Here is a 17,223-nt window from a genome sequence, read left to right as displayed (position 1 = left end):
CCCTTTGCACGTTAAAGAACCTCAGGTTGTTGAAGTTCATACGGTGCCTCATCATCATATTATTGATCGGTACGTTAATCTACTGAGCTTATTTTCTATTTAGTTACAGTGCCTCCGTCAGCTTTTCTTTGATGCATGTGAAGTTTTTGCCCGCAGCACAGGACTGGCTGCAGTAACAAAGCAGAAAACAGGGCGAGAAAATTGAACAGAAAGCTGGGGGGGAAACTGGCTGCAGTATATAAATTAGCGGCGCATATTTGCGCGATCTGACAGGGTGCATATTTTAAGTTTCATTTTTTTTTTTTCATTCTCTATGATTTCGCGATGCTTCATCAGCGTGTAGATGAATATCAGTGTTTGGATGTACAGGATAATACATTGTACCAAAAGGAACTGTAAATACGTGTATAGCGGCAAGCATGGAGACTATTGAAATTGATTATCTACTGATCCCACCCATAGCAGCTGACTGACGACAGCGCAGGAGTTTTCATTTATGGAAAGTTAGTTTTTTTGTGATGAGCTGGTATCGTCTCTCGATTCATTCGACTCACTTTTCTACCGATCATACGATTGCCGCATGATCCTGTTGAATACGAGAGCGCATCTTCGCTGCTCCGACCATTGAGAAAACAAAGAGATGGCTATTAATTCGGGCAGATTCAGGCTCTAATCGCAATACCAAAAACCACAAGGCTTTGAAGATTCCACCAATTATTTGTAGTGTTGACCGGAAGTAAATTTCCTGCGTTGCGTTGAGCTGGGCGCGGTCATTTGCCATAGACGTTTCGAGCCGGAAACACGATCGCACAGGAAAGCTAGCACGGTGGTAGCGTTCATTGCGGCCTAGGCCTGACAAAGCGCTTTACCTTAATATATTTTTGTTGCCTTACATGCTTGTTCCTAGTGCTAAATTAGGATTGTGAACAATGCCTGAGGAGAGACACACACTGAATACAGTGGCGCTTTGCGCATCACTGTCATCTGCCCCCTTGTACGATCAAAATCTCAAAAAGAAGTGTGTAAACTAAATATCAGCGCAAACTTACACAAGAAAATTGTTTTCGTTGCAGGCCACTGCTTCGAACGAAGGCTCTGCCCAAGAGCAAAATGCCGCGCATCAAGCAATGTAGGTAGCGGTAACGCAGGGTATAGAAAAATCGTGGGCGATTCGCAGCCGCGGATCATGAGTTCGCGAAACAATTTACGGCCAACCCTTTTGGGCTTATCTCGCACGGTTTGCGAAGAACTGTAGATTCTGGACGCAGAATGTATGTCGCGATCGCGAATCGAAATTCCATTTCTTGCGATCCAATTGTCACGATTTCCTCGGCGGTTGTGGGTTACCCGTGATGCCCTGTCGCAGCCGCGAATTTTCAAGTTGGTGTAAGGTAGATAGCTTTACACACTGCCAGTGCTACGTGATGGTGTGTAAAGCTATCTTACTGCCAACTTGCCAAGCCGCGGCTGCGACAGGGCATCACGGGCAGCCCACAACCACCGAGGAAATCGCGACAATTGAATCGCAAGAAATAGAACCTACCTGATGGTGTGTGAAGCTATCTTACTACCAAACTAGCATACCTCGTTGCCCTCGAGTTGATTTAATCGCCAAGCGCCTCATGTCGCCTACATTGCCGTTCATGAACTTTTCCGAAGCATCATTCGTAATTTCGGTCTGTAGGACAGGTTATCAGTATGGCGTTAGACTAAAATATGCCTGCCACTGTGTCCTTCTATATACTATACACGTTTTCTATATTCCTATATATTCACGCCTCAAGTTCATGTGTGCGAATGACCAATCCATCTCGAAGATGAATAGGAAGGTGGTGCACTGACCGCCCGTTTTTTGTTGTTGTTTTGCCAAGTGGCCTCTTCTGCTGTGTTGCAGAAGTACCTAGAGACGCACCTTCTGATGCTTCCGTTGAATGTGGTGCATCAGCCTTTGGTCGTAGGTTATGGATTTGGCCTGTGGGTGGATGCAGGAGTCAAGCCTGCACTCGGAATCGAGCGAGGCTCACAGGTACACAGGCGTCCACTGTTAAAGGGAACATCGGAGCGTGTGGCGGCAGCTCGGCGCCACCGCCGGCCAGCGGCTGCAACGAGTTTCGCGCAGGCGCAGTGAGCACTGTGTCCGGTGCTCTTTCGTCGCGTCAGCGGTTCGCTTCGCGACGATTCGCAGCGCGGAAGCAGACGACGAAAGAGCACGACTCACAACGCGCACTGCGCCTGCGCGAAACTCGTTGCAGCCGCTGGCCGGCGGTGGCGCCGAGCTGCCGCCACACGCTCCGATGTTCCCTTTAACAGTGGACGCCTGTGTACATCTGCCTTTGCAATGTTATCCTAGTTTGAATGTTTGTGTACGCAAGGTTCACTCAAGTGGTATAGCTACTTTTGTACGACGAAATCGAGGTACCAATTAGGACTGATAAAGTATGCGGGAAGGGGGCAGGGGGCCTTCGCTGAGCGATAGCACTTATTTCTAGAAGTTTAGCCAAGGACACACCGCCACGAAGAATACGAGGGCACGTAATCATGAGAGGAGACACACCATAGCGGATGACATCAGATTAATTTTGCCCAACTGAAGTTATTTCTTTAAGGTGCAACTAAATCTAAGTAAGCGGGTGTTCCGTTTGCTTTTTTTCTGTTTTTGGATATCGCCATATCAAAATGCAGCTGTCCTGACCAGGAACCCGCGTCCTTGAGCATAGCAGAGGGACGCGTTAGTGACTGCGCAACCGGGAAGCATTTACGTAGAACGGACATTTGCATGTCCAACGGTGATAGACAACGATGTAGGTAGCTGTTGATGTGCGATAATGTGCAACAAGATTACGTGCTAAGTGCTTTTAAAGGGACCCTGAAATGGTTTCTTAAAATTTTGTCAACGTTTAGACTACAGCACCATAAAATCATTCGCACCATAAATTAGGCGATGCACCTTGTAGCAGGGCAGCTACGGGCAATTATTGGGCGCGAGACCCACCACTGGAAACGTCGGTGCCATGGTCGGCGTGGCGTGCTTGGCAGAATCACGGGGCATCAGCGGCCGCGTCAGCTGCTTGTGGAGCGCTGCCGCGCGGTGCGCTGCGGTCTGTTAAATGCGGAAATTTTTTCACATTTTCAACACAATTGAACCCATTGTAAGAGGAATGGCTGCCTCTGAAGGCGATGAACATGATGCCCTACTTATAGTAGCCGCAGTGCCGGTCTTACGCAACGCAGCCTGGTGTCAGCCTGCACCGATACCCGCGGGACGAGACTCTGCGTGAAGCGTGGGGTGTGAAGCGGTGAGGAGCCATCGGCGACGAGTCGTGCGCGGAACAAACCCTTCCGCGATGGAGACTTTCGCTACTACGTCGGGGCTGCGATGTTCCGCGAGTAGCCGAACGCGCGCACTGAGTCAATCGTCCACGCTTGCTTGCTGCCGGCTAATGGCGCTTACCTCGCGCAGGATGGAAAAGGGGCCACCTTTTACCAGGTGTGATGCCATTTCAGAAACTTCCCGTGCGACCTCTTGATCGTCGGCCACCCTGCCCGTGCTTAGCACCCACAAAATCGCCTGCAGATACTTATACGCAGGATTAAGAAACTGACAGGGTCCCTTATACATTCCCCTTAGATAACAGGAAGGTGACAGCCATCTTCTTCTTTTGCGTGTCAGTCGATGTACTGATCTCCCTCGCCCTCCTCCAAATGCTTTCTCGACCTTACGTGGTTTTTCACTGCCTCCGTGATCAGCCCGCCGCTCACGGAGGCTCTGCAAAGCGACCATATTGTATGAATATGACATAATGTGACGTCACGTTATGGGGCGACATGGTAATCACAATGATGTCACGAATTTGGACTGTGACGTCATGATGACGTCATATGGTGACGTCATCACGTGATGATGATTTTTTGCATCACTCGTGTTGACGCCACCGACGCATGACGCTGACGGTCAATCTTCCCGTTTGATGAGGCATCTGAGGCTTTCGCCTTTATAAGCTACGCGACGTTTGCTGGTGGATGTACATAGCGAGCGAGTCAAATGCCGCGGCTGACGTTAGACACGACACTGCTGCCACAATTGTTGGGCAACTCGCCAAATAAGGCTGCGCAATAAAATTTTGCGTTTTACTATTTACGCGTTGTTGTTACCGTGCTTTGCATCTGCAGGTTGCTGCAAAATCTTCTCTTTCTTTCTCCGCTATTTCAAATTCATGGGGGTCCTTGTTCATAGCCGACGTTTGAAGAACAAGTCTGGCGAACGTTACTGTATTTTCTTTCTTTTCCTTGGCGTCCCATGCTAGTTTACATGCAATAATACATGCTTGACCTCGTATACCGCTTCTCCTTCCACCAGCAATGTCGAAGTGGTGAAGCGTTGGTCTATGAATTTGGCCGAAAAAGACAACTTCACTGCAATGTAAAAGGAACGATAATTAAGGAGCACGTTTAAAAATGCATCGCATTTGCTCGCGCTTTGTGTGAGCACCAAACGTAACGATCTGGTGCCATTCCTCCAAACGTAACGATCTGGTGCCAAACGTCCTGGTGCCATGCCTCCAGGACTTCAATGTCCAAGCGGGCACTCTCTCCCTTGGCCTCGACTAGCCTCCGCATACTGCGAAAGTTCTTTGCGTTCTCGCAATTGCCGAAGTTGAGGGAGCAATTCATGTTGAAGTGACAAGCACCGCCACTTTTTTTCTTTCTTCTGCTCCTGTTGTGTTTCTTCCTGGACATGATGTTACACATCCCATATTCGATAAAGAAAAGAAGTCGCGTGCCGTTGATAGTGGCGTTCCGCAGTGTTTATTAAACTCTGGACGTGTACGCGAAATGCCAATAGCCCAAACCTGGTTAGGGGCCATTTAAAAACTATGTGGAGGTGGACATCCTGTCAACTGAGTATAAAGGGGCATCCGTGCTCCCTTAAAGTGGAATATGTCCCAATAATAGTTACCTCATCAGGCATGCTGCTGCTCTGCTGCTCAGACTGCGCCAGCATGCCGTATTCGATGAAAGCTTGGAGGTGCTGGAGGTCGTTCTCCTGGATGTTCTGGGACACGTTGTAAACTAGTACGGAGCTAATCATGGCGCTTAGGGAAAAAATAGAAGAATGCACTGCAGTCGGGGACTTGCAGTCGAAGGTCCCTTGAGTGTCCATAAGAACCACTGCCAGCTTCTCGCCTTGAGAATTCTCCACCTGCGGAAACGTATAGACAGATTAGTCACAAAGCGAGTACGGCATCTTTTTATTGCCTCATCATCACCAGCAGCCTGCTTTATATCGACTGCAGGATGGAAATCCTCTCCGAATTAATATCAACCTAAATCAAGTCACACTAACGTTTCCGCGTTCGTCTTCTGCGAGTTACTGGCCATAGAAGCTGCATAGCCACCGCAGCCGTAAACTAAACCCTGTAAGTGTGGTAGAATTATTGACTTTGTCACCAAAGCAAGTAAACAAAAAGTGAAAGACACACCCGAGTTGAGTAAAAGACAGTTTTTTTTTTTTTTTCAGGCTAATATCCCTTCACCTTAACGGTTGTGGTCATCATGGGGTTGTATTGTTCAATCCTTACCAAGAAAACCTCGCTCCACATGAGGATTCCGGTAGTCTGGCGCTGGCTGCCTGCTTGCCACTTGAAGCCCTCCAACGGAGCGTCTGGGTCGCCGAGCCAGTCGGCTCGGCCCATGCTGCGCAGGTAGCGGAGCAAAAAACATAGCAGGAATGACTTGCCCTTGCGGAAGGCCCCAGCCACCGCAATCACGACGACAGGATGGTCCTTCACGCGTTCGTCCAGCAGGAGGCGCGCCAGGCCGTGCTCGTCCAGCTCGAGTCTGCGACCGTCCACGTTGAGGATCTGCAGCGGCTGACCGCTGTCAACTTGGTCCGGCATCACGGCGGCCCTGCATGTGTAGCGGACGGTATTGCAAGTTTCCAGCGGCGGCTTTCAGCCCTAGAATAATTTATTAAGGCCTTTTATGCCCTATCAAACAAAAGAATTGACCGTCGGCGTCGTCAGCACGAGTGATCCCAAAAATCATCACATGACAACGTCACCACATGCCGTCACAGATCGCCAAAAACATGACATCATCTCTTGGTCAAAGATGGGTCGATCACAAAAGTAGTGCAAAACCAGGTGAGGTGCAGAAAGCTTGCAATGCCTCCAATCCTGGAGGCAGTGCAAATCCACGTTAGGTGCAGGAAGCTTTCGGAGAGGGCCGGCGAGAATCCATCGACTGACGAGAAAGTGAAGAAGCTGACTTTAATCTTGGAGTCGTCTTAGGTAAATACATAAGAGACCCTCTGAGTTTTTACAATTGATTGCTGTTTTGAGCCTCGTCTACCTTGGTAAATACAAGATTGCGATGTTAATTGTAAGATGTTGAACGATAGCGTTCCGGTAGCCATTGTAACAAGGGAAACCGCTTATTAATAGTACTAATACATGTTGCATTGGTTTTCTTTTTAAATTATGTTTGATCGTTTTTACTGCCAACAATTTGTCCGCAGCCATCCCAGACAGCGGCTCTTAAGATTCATTTTTTATCATTTGCACATGATACTTTAACAGCTTTTCGCAATCCTAATTTCTTATGCTCTCATCGCTCTTTCTTGAACAGGAGATCCAAATTTAGTTTCTAACCACGGCACCTTCTTCTGTATATGCATCTTGTCACCTCTTTATTCATATAAGTTAACTGATTATGATCCTTAACGCGAGTTACGTGAACTAGTAAGGCAGATTGACCTAGTCCGTTTTTGGTCGTGATGTTCGCGACGTGTTCTTCTTGAATAAACATGTGTTGTTAGGAGCACTTATGAAGAGGGCGGGATCATGAGGCTAGAAAGAATTTAGAAAAACAACTGTAAATTTTGGATGTCAATGTTGTGATTGAAATCCAAAAAAGGCAGGAGTTCGGGAGAAGGTGGACGCTTGAAGCATGAAAAATTCGTCAACACGGGGTGTCGCTGGAGCCGACGTTTCGACAAGCGGACTTGTCTTCAAGGCTGCGACTGCTTTCCTGAGCGCTTGCGTGTATATGCTTCGTACCCTCTCCACCAAACCAAACAAAGATGGAGAAGGCAACAGAGAAAACGTGGGTAGGGGTGGGTAGAAAAGGAGAGCCGGCGTGTCGAATTGATTGAGTGAAAAGCAGTAGTCCGGGAAAAAGAACGAGTAGTCCGGGGAAAAGGCGGTATTCGAACGAGTAGTCCGGGGTGGTATTCGCGTCGAAAGGTAGAAGGGAGGTAGACGGTTCGCTGAATCATGGTGGTCAGAAGGAAACACCTAGTGACTACAGACCAGATTTTAGGCAAAGGGCTATTTTGTTCCTTGCATTCCTATCGTTCCATTTTGATATATGAGCATGAATTGGAGATTAAGAAGGGCTTTCATAGTATTTTCATTGTGCCTATTAAGGCCTATTTTCGGCCTTTGTGCCTAAATGCCTATATCTTCCTATAAATGCATATCTCGAAATCGAAGCCCTTATGAACACAACTTAACCTCAAATTTCGTTTTCTAGTGCAGTTTGACACCGTTGCTAATGTTACCGGGCTACGTGGCTCTTTTATGGTGTTCAACCTAGTCGTCTAGTTCAACCAATTCTCACGGAAAACAACCGCTAGCACCTGTGAAATGGTACGCGCCGGCCACCGTACGCCGCCCTGCTGACATGGCGGGAGCGGTTAGCGAATGCGAAACCATGGAGAGCCGTCAGGGGAAAGGAGAGTGATGAACAAAAGAAAGAAAGAAAACGGTTGATCCCTCCGTCATAGGAATCGGAATAACACGAAAGTAAAGCGGCCCTTACAGAAGTAACTGAATGCTTACTGTACATTGATATAAGAGAGTTTGCACAATGTATATTGATGTCTGGCCGCTATATTGACGCCGTTTAACGTGTATGCACCCACTTTGATTATTGGTGGTACATCTCCATCCCGATGACTAACGTCCATGTTAAATGATTAAACAAACCCTTGAGGTAGCTGTGGTTGTTAACGGTGAAAGCTTTATCAGAGAACGAGGTGTGATAGCCAGAAGAGCGTGGCATATTGGACGCAGAACTTGGTCGCCATCCCACGGCATGTTAAAATGTGATTGAATACCACGGCCGGACTAGAGGGAAACGCAAAGCGCGTCGTGCCGCGCCGGTAGCCCGGCTATGGCCCGGCCGCGATTTTTCTCGGGGCGAGTGCGTGAGCATGGAACGCGGTGTTACAGCCAGGTGAGGCAGGCGCGCGTCGCGGAGCTATTTTTGGTTTGTGTTAGCGTGGTGCTGAGCGAGGCCGACGCTTTTACGACGCTTGGGCAAAGGTCGCCACCTCGCGGTGTGTTAAGGCATTGACAAAATTCGACTTATATTGAAAACGCGCCGAATGGGACGGACACGTAACGCGTTGCAGGTGCTAGTCGCGGAGGACACGGCAATGACGAATTACTTTACCTTACCACTCCCAGAGGTCAACACCACCCTGCCGACCGGGAGAGTGGTAGATATAAAAGGCGCGTTCGTAAAGGCTCTAGAGTCTGTGACCATGGCGCAGTGGATAGCGTGCCTATATATACAGGACCCATACATATGATGTTATTGGATACAGGTCGTATAGGGGATACGGCTTTATAGGTGATACAGGTTTATAGGTGATATAGGTTGTATAGGTGATATAGGTCGTATAGGTGATACAGGTAGGTTGATTATATGGGTGTTACAGGTGATATGGGTAACATGGGCCGAATCAGCGATTTGGGTCACAAATGACGTGCAGCAAAGGAACATATTGATAAAGACATGCCAGTTTATGAAGCGTGTAATAAAAGCAAATATATGCAGCAATTCAAGCTGTAATGATATCTCGCAGCAGTCTAATTATAAGAATGTAAGAATTCACTGTTGCACTTACATATATTCTTGAAGAAAAACGATCAGGCAAGAATATTTGGTAACTGATTATTTATTTAAATCTTTAAGCATCTCCGCAATAAAACGGCACCATACACGCACATGCACAGTGATGCAGATGCTGTGATTTCTTCATTGTGTAAGCTGCAGCGGACCTTCGGTGTTCTGTAAAGTGTTCCAGTCAAAATGGAAAACACAGATCTGTTAACATCTATATTTATTTTTACGAAAACTCCAATAGGGACGAATGCCATCATTTAGTTGGCGTAGCGCCTGTTTCCGAATAACCAGGGCAAGGCCTGCCTGTAAGAAATACAAAAAAAGAGAGAAAATCTTGTACAAAAGGTAAAATAGCTAGAAGAGGACGGTTTAATAATGTAAACCACAATAGTTACGTAGTTGCATACTGATACAACATCCAACGCACAATACCTTTTTTTCAGTTTTCATGACTTTCGAGTAGAACGTACGAAGGCAGTGAAAATGATAAACTTACCTTCAAAGATAATCAACAGAGGCGCGTTGTTTGGAGATCCAGCAAATACAGAAAATCTTGATGGCACATCATGGTGACGGTATCTGTCTCTGCAGCTTTGCAGAAGGGAAGCTGCGATGGAGTCTTGCATGTAGGCTGAGGTGTCCATTTTTCCGCAGGAAAGTTGCGATGCTGGGTCTGGTGAACAATCGTTCCGCCGAAACAAACTTCCATGTACGGCCACAATTGCAGCACATGAGCGAAGTATGTTCTTCACTCTTTCGCTGATAGCCTGGGCACATCGCGGTACTCGATGTCCACGAAATCAGAGCAAGAGAGATCGCAAGTGACGAACACGATCCGCACTCGTGACGCTGGTGAGCAATTCTGAAGAAGAAAGTGCGGCGCGGAGGGATACACAACAAGAACTAAAGTGACCGTCAGAAATTTACACTGGTGTAACTGCCAATAAATTCTGCGAAGCTTATTTGTGAACTATCAAATTTTCATGGCCCATTATTAGCACCCTATAAAATACAAATTGATCTTTTCTCGCGTTATTTTCTTGGTCGCAGCAGTAGACGGGCCTCCTTGCACCCTGCAGCGAAAGTTTGCGACATGCGTTCTCAGAATTCTTCCCCCCTCATGGTTTCGCCACGTGCAAAGACTACCGCCCGCGACTTACCCGACAGGCGAGTTTCGGAACAATAGGGCGCGCCTTTTCCCCCCACGGGGGAGAGCAGCTTAAAAATGCACGACCGTTGAAAGACGCGTTCGTCGAATCCGCATTCTTTCCGCGTAAACCGGCTACCACGACGTGTTTTATCCCCATTTTTATCGTACTTCTCATGAATAAATAGTAATAAAATAATAATAATAAAGACACTGCCTGTCAAAGCATTGAATACACATTCCGATAAACATTGAATGAAGGGTATTTTTGCTAATTTTGGAAGGCAGCATTTTAGCGCATCATTGAAGCAGATGCACGTATCGCACTTGACCGCGACACGATCCGTCTACACAGTTCAGAAACACGTGCGCCGCACAGTCAGTGCCTGAAAGCATATGCTTGCATGCAGTTTATGTAATACAATGCTGCTCCACTGAGTGCTGTAACTGTATCCTCAAGTTTGGTTTATGCCTAATTCAGGACCCTTATTAACGAACGTGTCTTACAGAAAAATGGAAAAATATGCGTAAGAGAAAACTGCATCCAATAGTGGTGCTGGCCATATGACACACGCACGCACGCACGCACACACACACACACACACACACACACACACACACACACACACAACTTTTGTGAATTCTACCCCAGAAGCTAATGTAGGTGTCAACATCCCTCATTGAGAGCGCTCAGTAGGTCAATTAAATGTGTAGTGACCGTGGGTCAATTAAAACTTTCTTAATGTATGTCAATTAAAAATAAAATGAGTGAGAGTCAACTGAATATTTCAAACCTAATGTCAATTCAATGTTTATTGAGGGCACTCATTAGAAGCTGCCGTTTAATTGACCAGCTATTGAGTCAAAAAGGCCTCGGTTCGGGGTCAATTGACACGCAAAGTGCATTTTTGTAAGGGGTGCGCGTGCAAAAAGATGTTGTAAGAGGTGTAGATGAAAGCGGATGATTATGTGCTGCACTGCCACTTGTCAAGATAAAAAAAACGCCAGCTGGTTCGAGAGCTAGATTGAGATGAAAGGGAATTTGAAAAATAACATTGAGAATTAAGTGCTGTCCTGCCACTTATAAAGAGAAAAAGGCGAACTATTGATCAGGAAGAGATTGTGAGAGGTTTGAATGAGAGCGGATGAAAGAAAACAACTCCTGTGTTGATCCTATATGCCGCCATATAGGTCCTGGGCGGCCCTATTTGTATCCTATAACCGCCATATGGGTCCTCTGGAGGTCCTATTTGAGTCCTATATACCGTCATATGGGTCCTCTGTAGGTCCTACTTGCGTGCTATATACCGCCATATGGGTCCTGTTTAGGTCCCATTTGGATCCTGTTTGGATCCTATATACCCCCACACGGTCCTATACAATTCCTATATTTAGTCCTGTAAGTCCTGTATAAACCATACGGATCCTGTATGAAACATATAGGTTTTTTCAGTAGGGCGGCATCTGTTGTTGCGGACCGAGCGGTCGTGGGTTCGATGCCCGTTGGCGGTACTTTTTTTTCTTTGCCATCTGATTGTGCATATTTTTTTCAACGTCATTTCCGTGACGGAAATACGTCACTGAAGTCTTGGTGGACCCCGGCATAAAACACTTTCGTGTTAAAAAATACGGCAGCTTCAGGATTGGCAGTCTATCTCTGTCTATCTCTATCTGTCTATCTCTATCTCTATTCTATCTAGCTATTTCTCGTTCTCGCTCTATCTATATTTCTTTCACTTTCTTCCCGTTCTTTCCTGTCTCTCCCTCTCTATTTGTCACTTCCTTTTTCTTTCTATCGCTGTCCGTTTGTTTCTTTCTCTTTTTTTGTTCTGTCTCTTTCTCTTTCTTTTTCTTTATTTGTTCTGTCTTTTCTTTCTTTTTAAGTCTTTATTCCTTTTGTTTCTATTTTTCTCTTCCCCTTTCTGTGTAACGGCTCCTTTCTCTGTCTTTCTTTCTCTCTCTATTTTCTATCTCTTTCTTTCTCTCTCTCGCACTTCTTCAGGTGTTCGTTTGAAACTTGCTCCTCCTGTACACGGTAGTGGGGCTTGCACAATTCCTATGGCGCATAATCACGTGAGGCGATTTGGACGAAGGAGCACAAGTTACCAATAGCTTAAACAGCTTCACTGTAAAGAGACTGAAGAGAGCGCGTGCTGGTTGATGCTGGTTGATGATTACTAACAACCTAAAATGGAACCTACACATCGATAAAGTAACCGTAAAGTAACCGGCAACGCCTGCCGCAAATTGTTTTTTCTTAGGAGGGCATTAAAACAATCTACATTTCCCGTACGCTCGTTAGCATATAAAACAATTATACTTCCAGTCCTTGACTATGCCGCCATAATTTGGGACCCCTATACGCAAACTAACATTAAAAAACTCGAGCGGGTGCAGCGGAAGGCAGTTCGCTTCATTACAATAACTACACCCGTACCTCTGCAACAGAACTCTTAAACAAGCCAACTTGCCTGCACTTACGGAACGCAATCGTGTTTCCCGACTAAAATTCTTATTTCAACTTATCAATAAACATTACAATATTAACATATCTGATATAATTACTTTTTCTTCTGGGTATGCCACAAGACAGAGGCATCACCTAACAATTACCCCATTCAACGTAAAAACACATTGTTTCAAATATTCCTTTTTTCCAAGGACTGTGACTGAATGGAATAACCTGACTAATACCCAAGTTACTCAACCTTCACTGTCTTTATTTACTGCAAACATCTGTTAATTACCTTCCAATATGACCTCCTTCATAATATGTATTCTTTTTGCCGAGTTTTGTTTTTTAGTTGTTGTTTTGTATTAGGGCTGTATTTGTATGCGCAATAGCCTAAAACAATGTATTCGTTCGCATACGATGTATTTGTATTTTTGAAGCAATGTATTATACTCTGTTTTGTTTTGTTGCCTACATTTTTCCATACTATGCTGTATTTCCCACCCTGCTAAAATCCCCTACGGGGATTGCAGTATCTGTAAATAAAATAAAAAATAAAATTCTTGTTTTAAATGCGAAGCATTTCTTAGCGAACTTCTGCGACTTTGAGCGTATCTATCTATCTATCTATCTATCTATCTATCTATCTATCTATCTATCTATCTATCTATCTATCTATCTATCTATCTATCTATCTATCTATCTATCTATCTATCTATCTATCTATCTATCTATCTATCTATCTAGCCGCCTACGACTTTGTGCTCTCCTGGTCGCTTGGTTAATCGAATGTACACCAAAATTGGTATGGCGTAACATGACTGTATGGCGAACATAAATGACAAGTCATAACATGAAAATCATGACAACGTATGTCATGTACAGCGTGATTTACATGCCACGCTCATGATGCGCTGGCGGCCGTTTCGCTAGCTTGATATACACCAAAATTGGTATCTTGCGACGTGACTGTGTGACGAACATAAATAACAAGAGCTAACATGAAAATCATGACACGCATGTCATGTACAGAATGACTTACGTACCACGCTCATGGTGCGCTGGCGGCCGTTTCGCTAGCTTGATCTACCCGGAAGTTGGTATTGCGCGACGTTACTGTGTGACGAACATAAATAATAGGAGTTAACATGAAAACCATGACACGCATTTTCCTTAGTGACATACAGGACGATGTATGCAGCTTTTTGCTGGCTGCTTCGCATTACATCGATTCCCACAATGCGTGGGATCTGCCGGCTTTTTTTTTACGAAGGAGCACACGTTACCGACATCTTAAGCACCTTCGCATTAAAGCGTGATGTGCACGCGGCTTTTGTTTTGTCTGTATTCACTTCTTTAGGTGTTCACCGACAGGGGAGAATTGACCCTATACGCGATTAGACCCGGCCGATACAAGGCATCCTTCCCTTCTGGTCATTTAGCGGTCTGGCTATATGCTCCCGTGCTGCCCTTCTCAGCCATGCAGAAAAGAAAAACGCCCAGAAGTGTCTTGATTCGACAGTGTGTTGATTCGACGAAGTGTGTTGATTCGACTCACCATGCTACAGAATGAAAGCAGAGACCGTATTCTGCGGACCGTGCAAGAAAAAGGACAATTGCACGGCTATGTTCAGCTGTTGGCGCCTTTGTGCCATCATAAACAATACCATTATTGCTTTCCTGTTGTAGATACAGGTCGCGAACGTCTTTGTTTTGAAATTATTTGCAGTTATGTATAAACGCCTGCAGTTACTACGTTAAAGCCTAAAACGTGTTTTGCCTGCCTATTTTTGGCGCCTAAAACAGGCTTTTTTAATGCCTCAACATCAGGCCTCTACTCATGACAACGAGAATTTCACGGGAATAAGCATGATTAGAAATTCCTACAAGGACACAATTTTCATTGAATTTCGTTGTGTATGTACCATATCGAATGGATTCAAGAACCGCCTTTGATACATTTCTACCGCTTGGCTGAAGTGTATTAAACTTGTGAATAAGGTATTAGTCTATATTTTCCGTCTCTAGGGGACCGTAAGTTTGACTGAAGTATGTAAAGTTTGATATTTTCGAAGTTATCACCTGCCACATTAAAATATGGCAGGTCACAACTCGCAAAATCTCGGCCTGGGTTTGGACAGGCTAGGTAGTCAAACTCAAGATTAGTGATGCCTGGCCAATTTTAGCTGAACATGATTAATACTAGTTAAGAAGGTACTGACACAAAAATTTTGGTGCGGCGTTTTTGGTGCGGCGATGTGCAACGTGTCCATCGTATCTTTGCAACTTTCGTATGATCTTCGACTTTTGAGCCCATGCGTCGTGACAACACATTCAAGCAATTTAGTGACGGAGGGTTGGGTTTAAGACATTTGTATCTATGTCAAGAATTTTCCCGCTTCTTCTTTTACCGTGCCAGTTCCAATCCCATCATTCATTCGTTCTTGCAGGTTACATTTGGTAATTCCTTACATGACATGGCTGTTTCTTCAAACTCCTCCGCGCGACCATGTGTCTGGGCATTCTTGCAGGAAGGTTGCATTGCGGTTCGGCTCCTTGACGTCCGCTTTTTATTATAATACTTGTATGCAATATCACGCAAAAACACTACATAAAGATTTACTTTATATGCTCTTCCACGAGGCTACCAGGCTATGATGTGCTGAAACGAGTGCGCAAAATGTATATATGCCCCAATTCAAAAACATTCTTCGATAAACTGCAATCTGAAAGACTACCCGTAAAAAGATGATTACGAAGAAAATGTATTTTTGTTTCGTCCGCTAACTGCCGTCTCTGTGACCATACCTGACACAATAGAGAAACAATACCCTATTGTGTCAGGTATGTCACAGAGACGGCAGTTAACGGACGCAAAGGACGCCATTTTATTGTGGGATGTCCTACAAATAACTCTGAAGAAATTTTGGCAATTAATTCGTACCACTATTCTTTATCTTATGTCAACATCTCTTCATGAGGTACCCTATGATATGTTTTTCCTTATTGGTATGTATAGTTTATGAAAGATGCGCATGCAAGACCGTCACGCAGAGCCGACAACCTATTCACGTACACATTTCATCCGAATGGTTGTTGACCTATACGGATGTTAACTTGGCGAGGTGCTTAGGCCCTCGCCACCTTTCCTGTGCAGCACATTATGAAGAACTCTCCCTGGAAATAGAGGACTTCAAGTTAGCCTTCGAGTCACCAGTGCTTGTACGCTTATCGTCGCTATGTGGCTGCCGAACTGTGACTCAAAAACACGGCAGGAATCAATTGAAGCAGGAAAATTAAAGACGACGCCTTACAGAAAACCACAGACAGCCAGCCACCAGTCATCAGCCGCGACACTTGCAAACAAGGGATATTTGTAGGACAGGCAAGGCGTAGAAGAAGGACCTGTAGCGACGACACTGACTACGTTCACCACTTAAGCAACCTAAAGGAAACATTAGTTAGAAGAAATTACCCGCGAGATGCTCTAAACGAGGTCTACAACGAGGCATGTCAACTAGATAGGAAATCATCACTAGCTCAAAGGGCCCCCGTAGCACAGCCAACCAGACACCAGCATTTATAACAAGTACTCAAATGCGCTACCAAACATACATATCCTCAGTATGGTATTACCTAATACTGGCAAGCAATGAGCGCCTCAGAAAAGCGTTCCGGGGTACCAAAGATAGTGTATCGCCGCAATAGGAATTTTAAGGACATGTTGTGCATGCAAAAGTAAACCCTCATTCTACTGCCCACACACACCTTGTTCTCGTCCAAGATGTAAGACTTGTAAACACCTTCAAGATGGCGTTATAGTTTACAAGCACCGGAAGTGATTACGTCAATCATATAAAATCTAGTTTCACCTGCACTAATTCAAACGTTTCTACATGATCAAATGTTCATATTGTCAAAACGGTACATTGGCGAAGCGGCCAACCTGTTAATGTTAGATTAAACGGGCATCGCGCGGACATGGCGAAGAAGTTACCCAAGCAGTGCACAGCATTTTAATGTAGAGGTCACAACTTCGACCGATCTCAAACTTTACATACTTCAGTCAAACTTCCGGTTACCAAGAGACAGAAAATATACAGAGTCATACCTTTCACCAATTCAATACACTCCAGCCTGCAAGGTAACGTTTCTAAGGGGGCTCTTGAATCTATTCGGTATGGTACAAAAACAACGAAAAATCAATGAAAACTAATCCCTTCATCCATGTTCGACTTACTATGCCAAAAGCAACGTCCTTCCACTGACAATCATTCAGCGAAACGTCATACCCTCCCCTTTCCTTCCCCCCGCATTTTGTTTTTTTTTTCACCTTCCTTATGACATATCCAGTCGTCATGGTTGTCTCCCCCTCCCCCACCCTCCACTCTGGCAGTTGCCTCCCCACTCCCTTGTGGTGGAGAGGGCACGAAGCATATACACACGATAGCTACGGAAGTCAGTTCAAGCCTTGTGCATGCGTTGCGAACTTCAGGTACAGAGGCCCTTGTCAGGCGTATGAAATGCCTTTTGCCTCTGTTCCTTTTTTTGTATTACAAGAAATAAGACACTACTACTACTAGGAAGACAAGTCCACTTGTCCAAACGTCGGCTCGAGCACCCACCCCTGTTTACGGATTTTCAACACTGTAACTCTGTGTGATAATGGTGTGCTATTTTTAACAGCATTCTATTAAATACCACGACAAGA

General features: G+C 45.3%; 1 protein-coding gene across 1 annotated transcript in view; it reads right to left on the bottom strand.

Annotated features, from left to right (window-relative positions):
• The window catches only part of LOC119406709 (atlastin-2), a 210,661-nt gene that overhangs the window by 72,821 nt on the left and 120,617 nt on the right, over positions 1 to 17,223 (bottom strand). Inside the window, exons 2-3 of the mRNA XM_037673439.2 lie at positions 5,580 to 5,907; positions 4,958 to 5,200 (exon numbers count right to left, since the gene is read on the bottom strand). Of these exons, the coding sequence (XP_037529367.1) occupies positions 4,958 to 5,200; positions 5,580 to 5,897 (561 nt within the window). The 5' untranslated portion in view covers positions 5,898 to 5,907. The remainder of the gene's footprint in view (positions 1 to 4,957; positions 5,201 to 5,579; positions 5,908 to 17,223) is intronic.

Source organism: Rhipicephalus sanguineus, chromosome 10, assembly GCF_013339695.2.
Source record: "Rhipicephalus sanguineus isolate Rsan-2018 chromosome 10, BIME_Rsan_1.4, whole genome shotgun sequence".
Taxonomy (NCBI): domain Eukaryota; kingdom Metazoa; phylum Arthropoda; class Arachnida; order Ixodida; family Ixodidae; genus Rhipicephalus; species Rhipicephalus sanguineus.
Note: the sequence above shows the minus strand (reverse complement) of the source record. Positions and strands in the feature narration are given on the sequence as shown.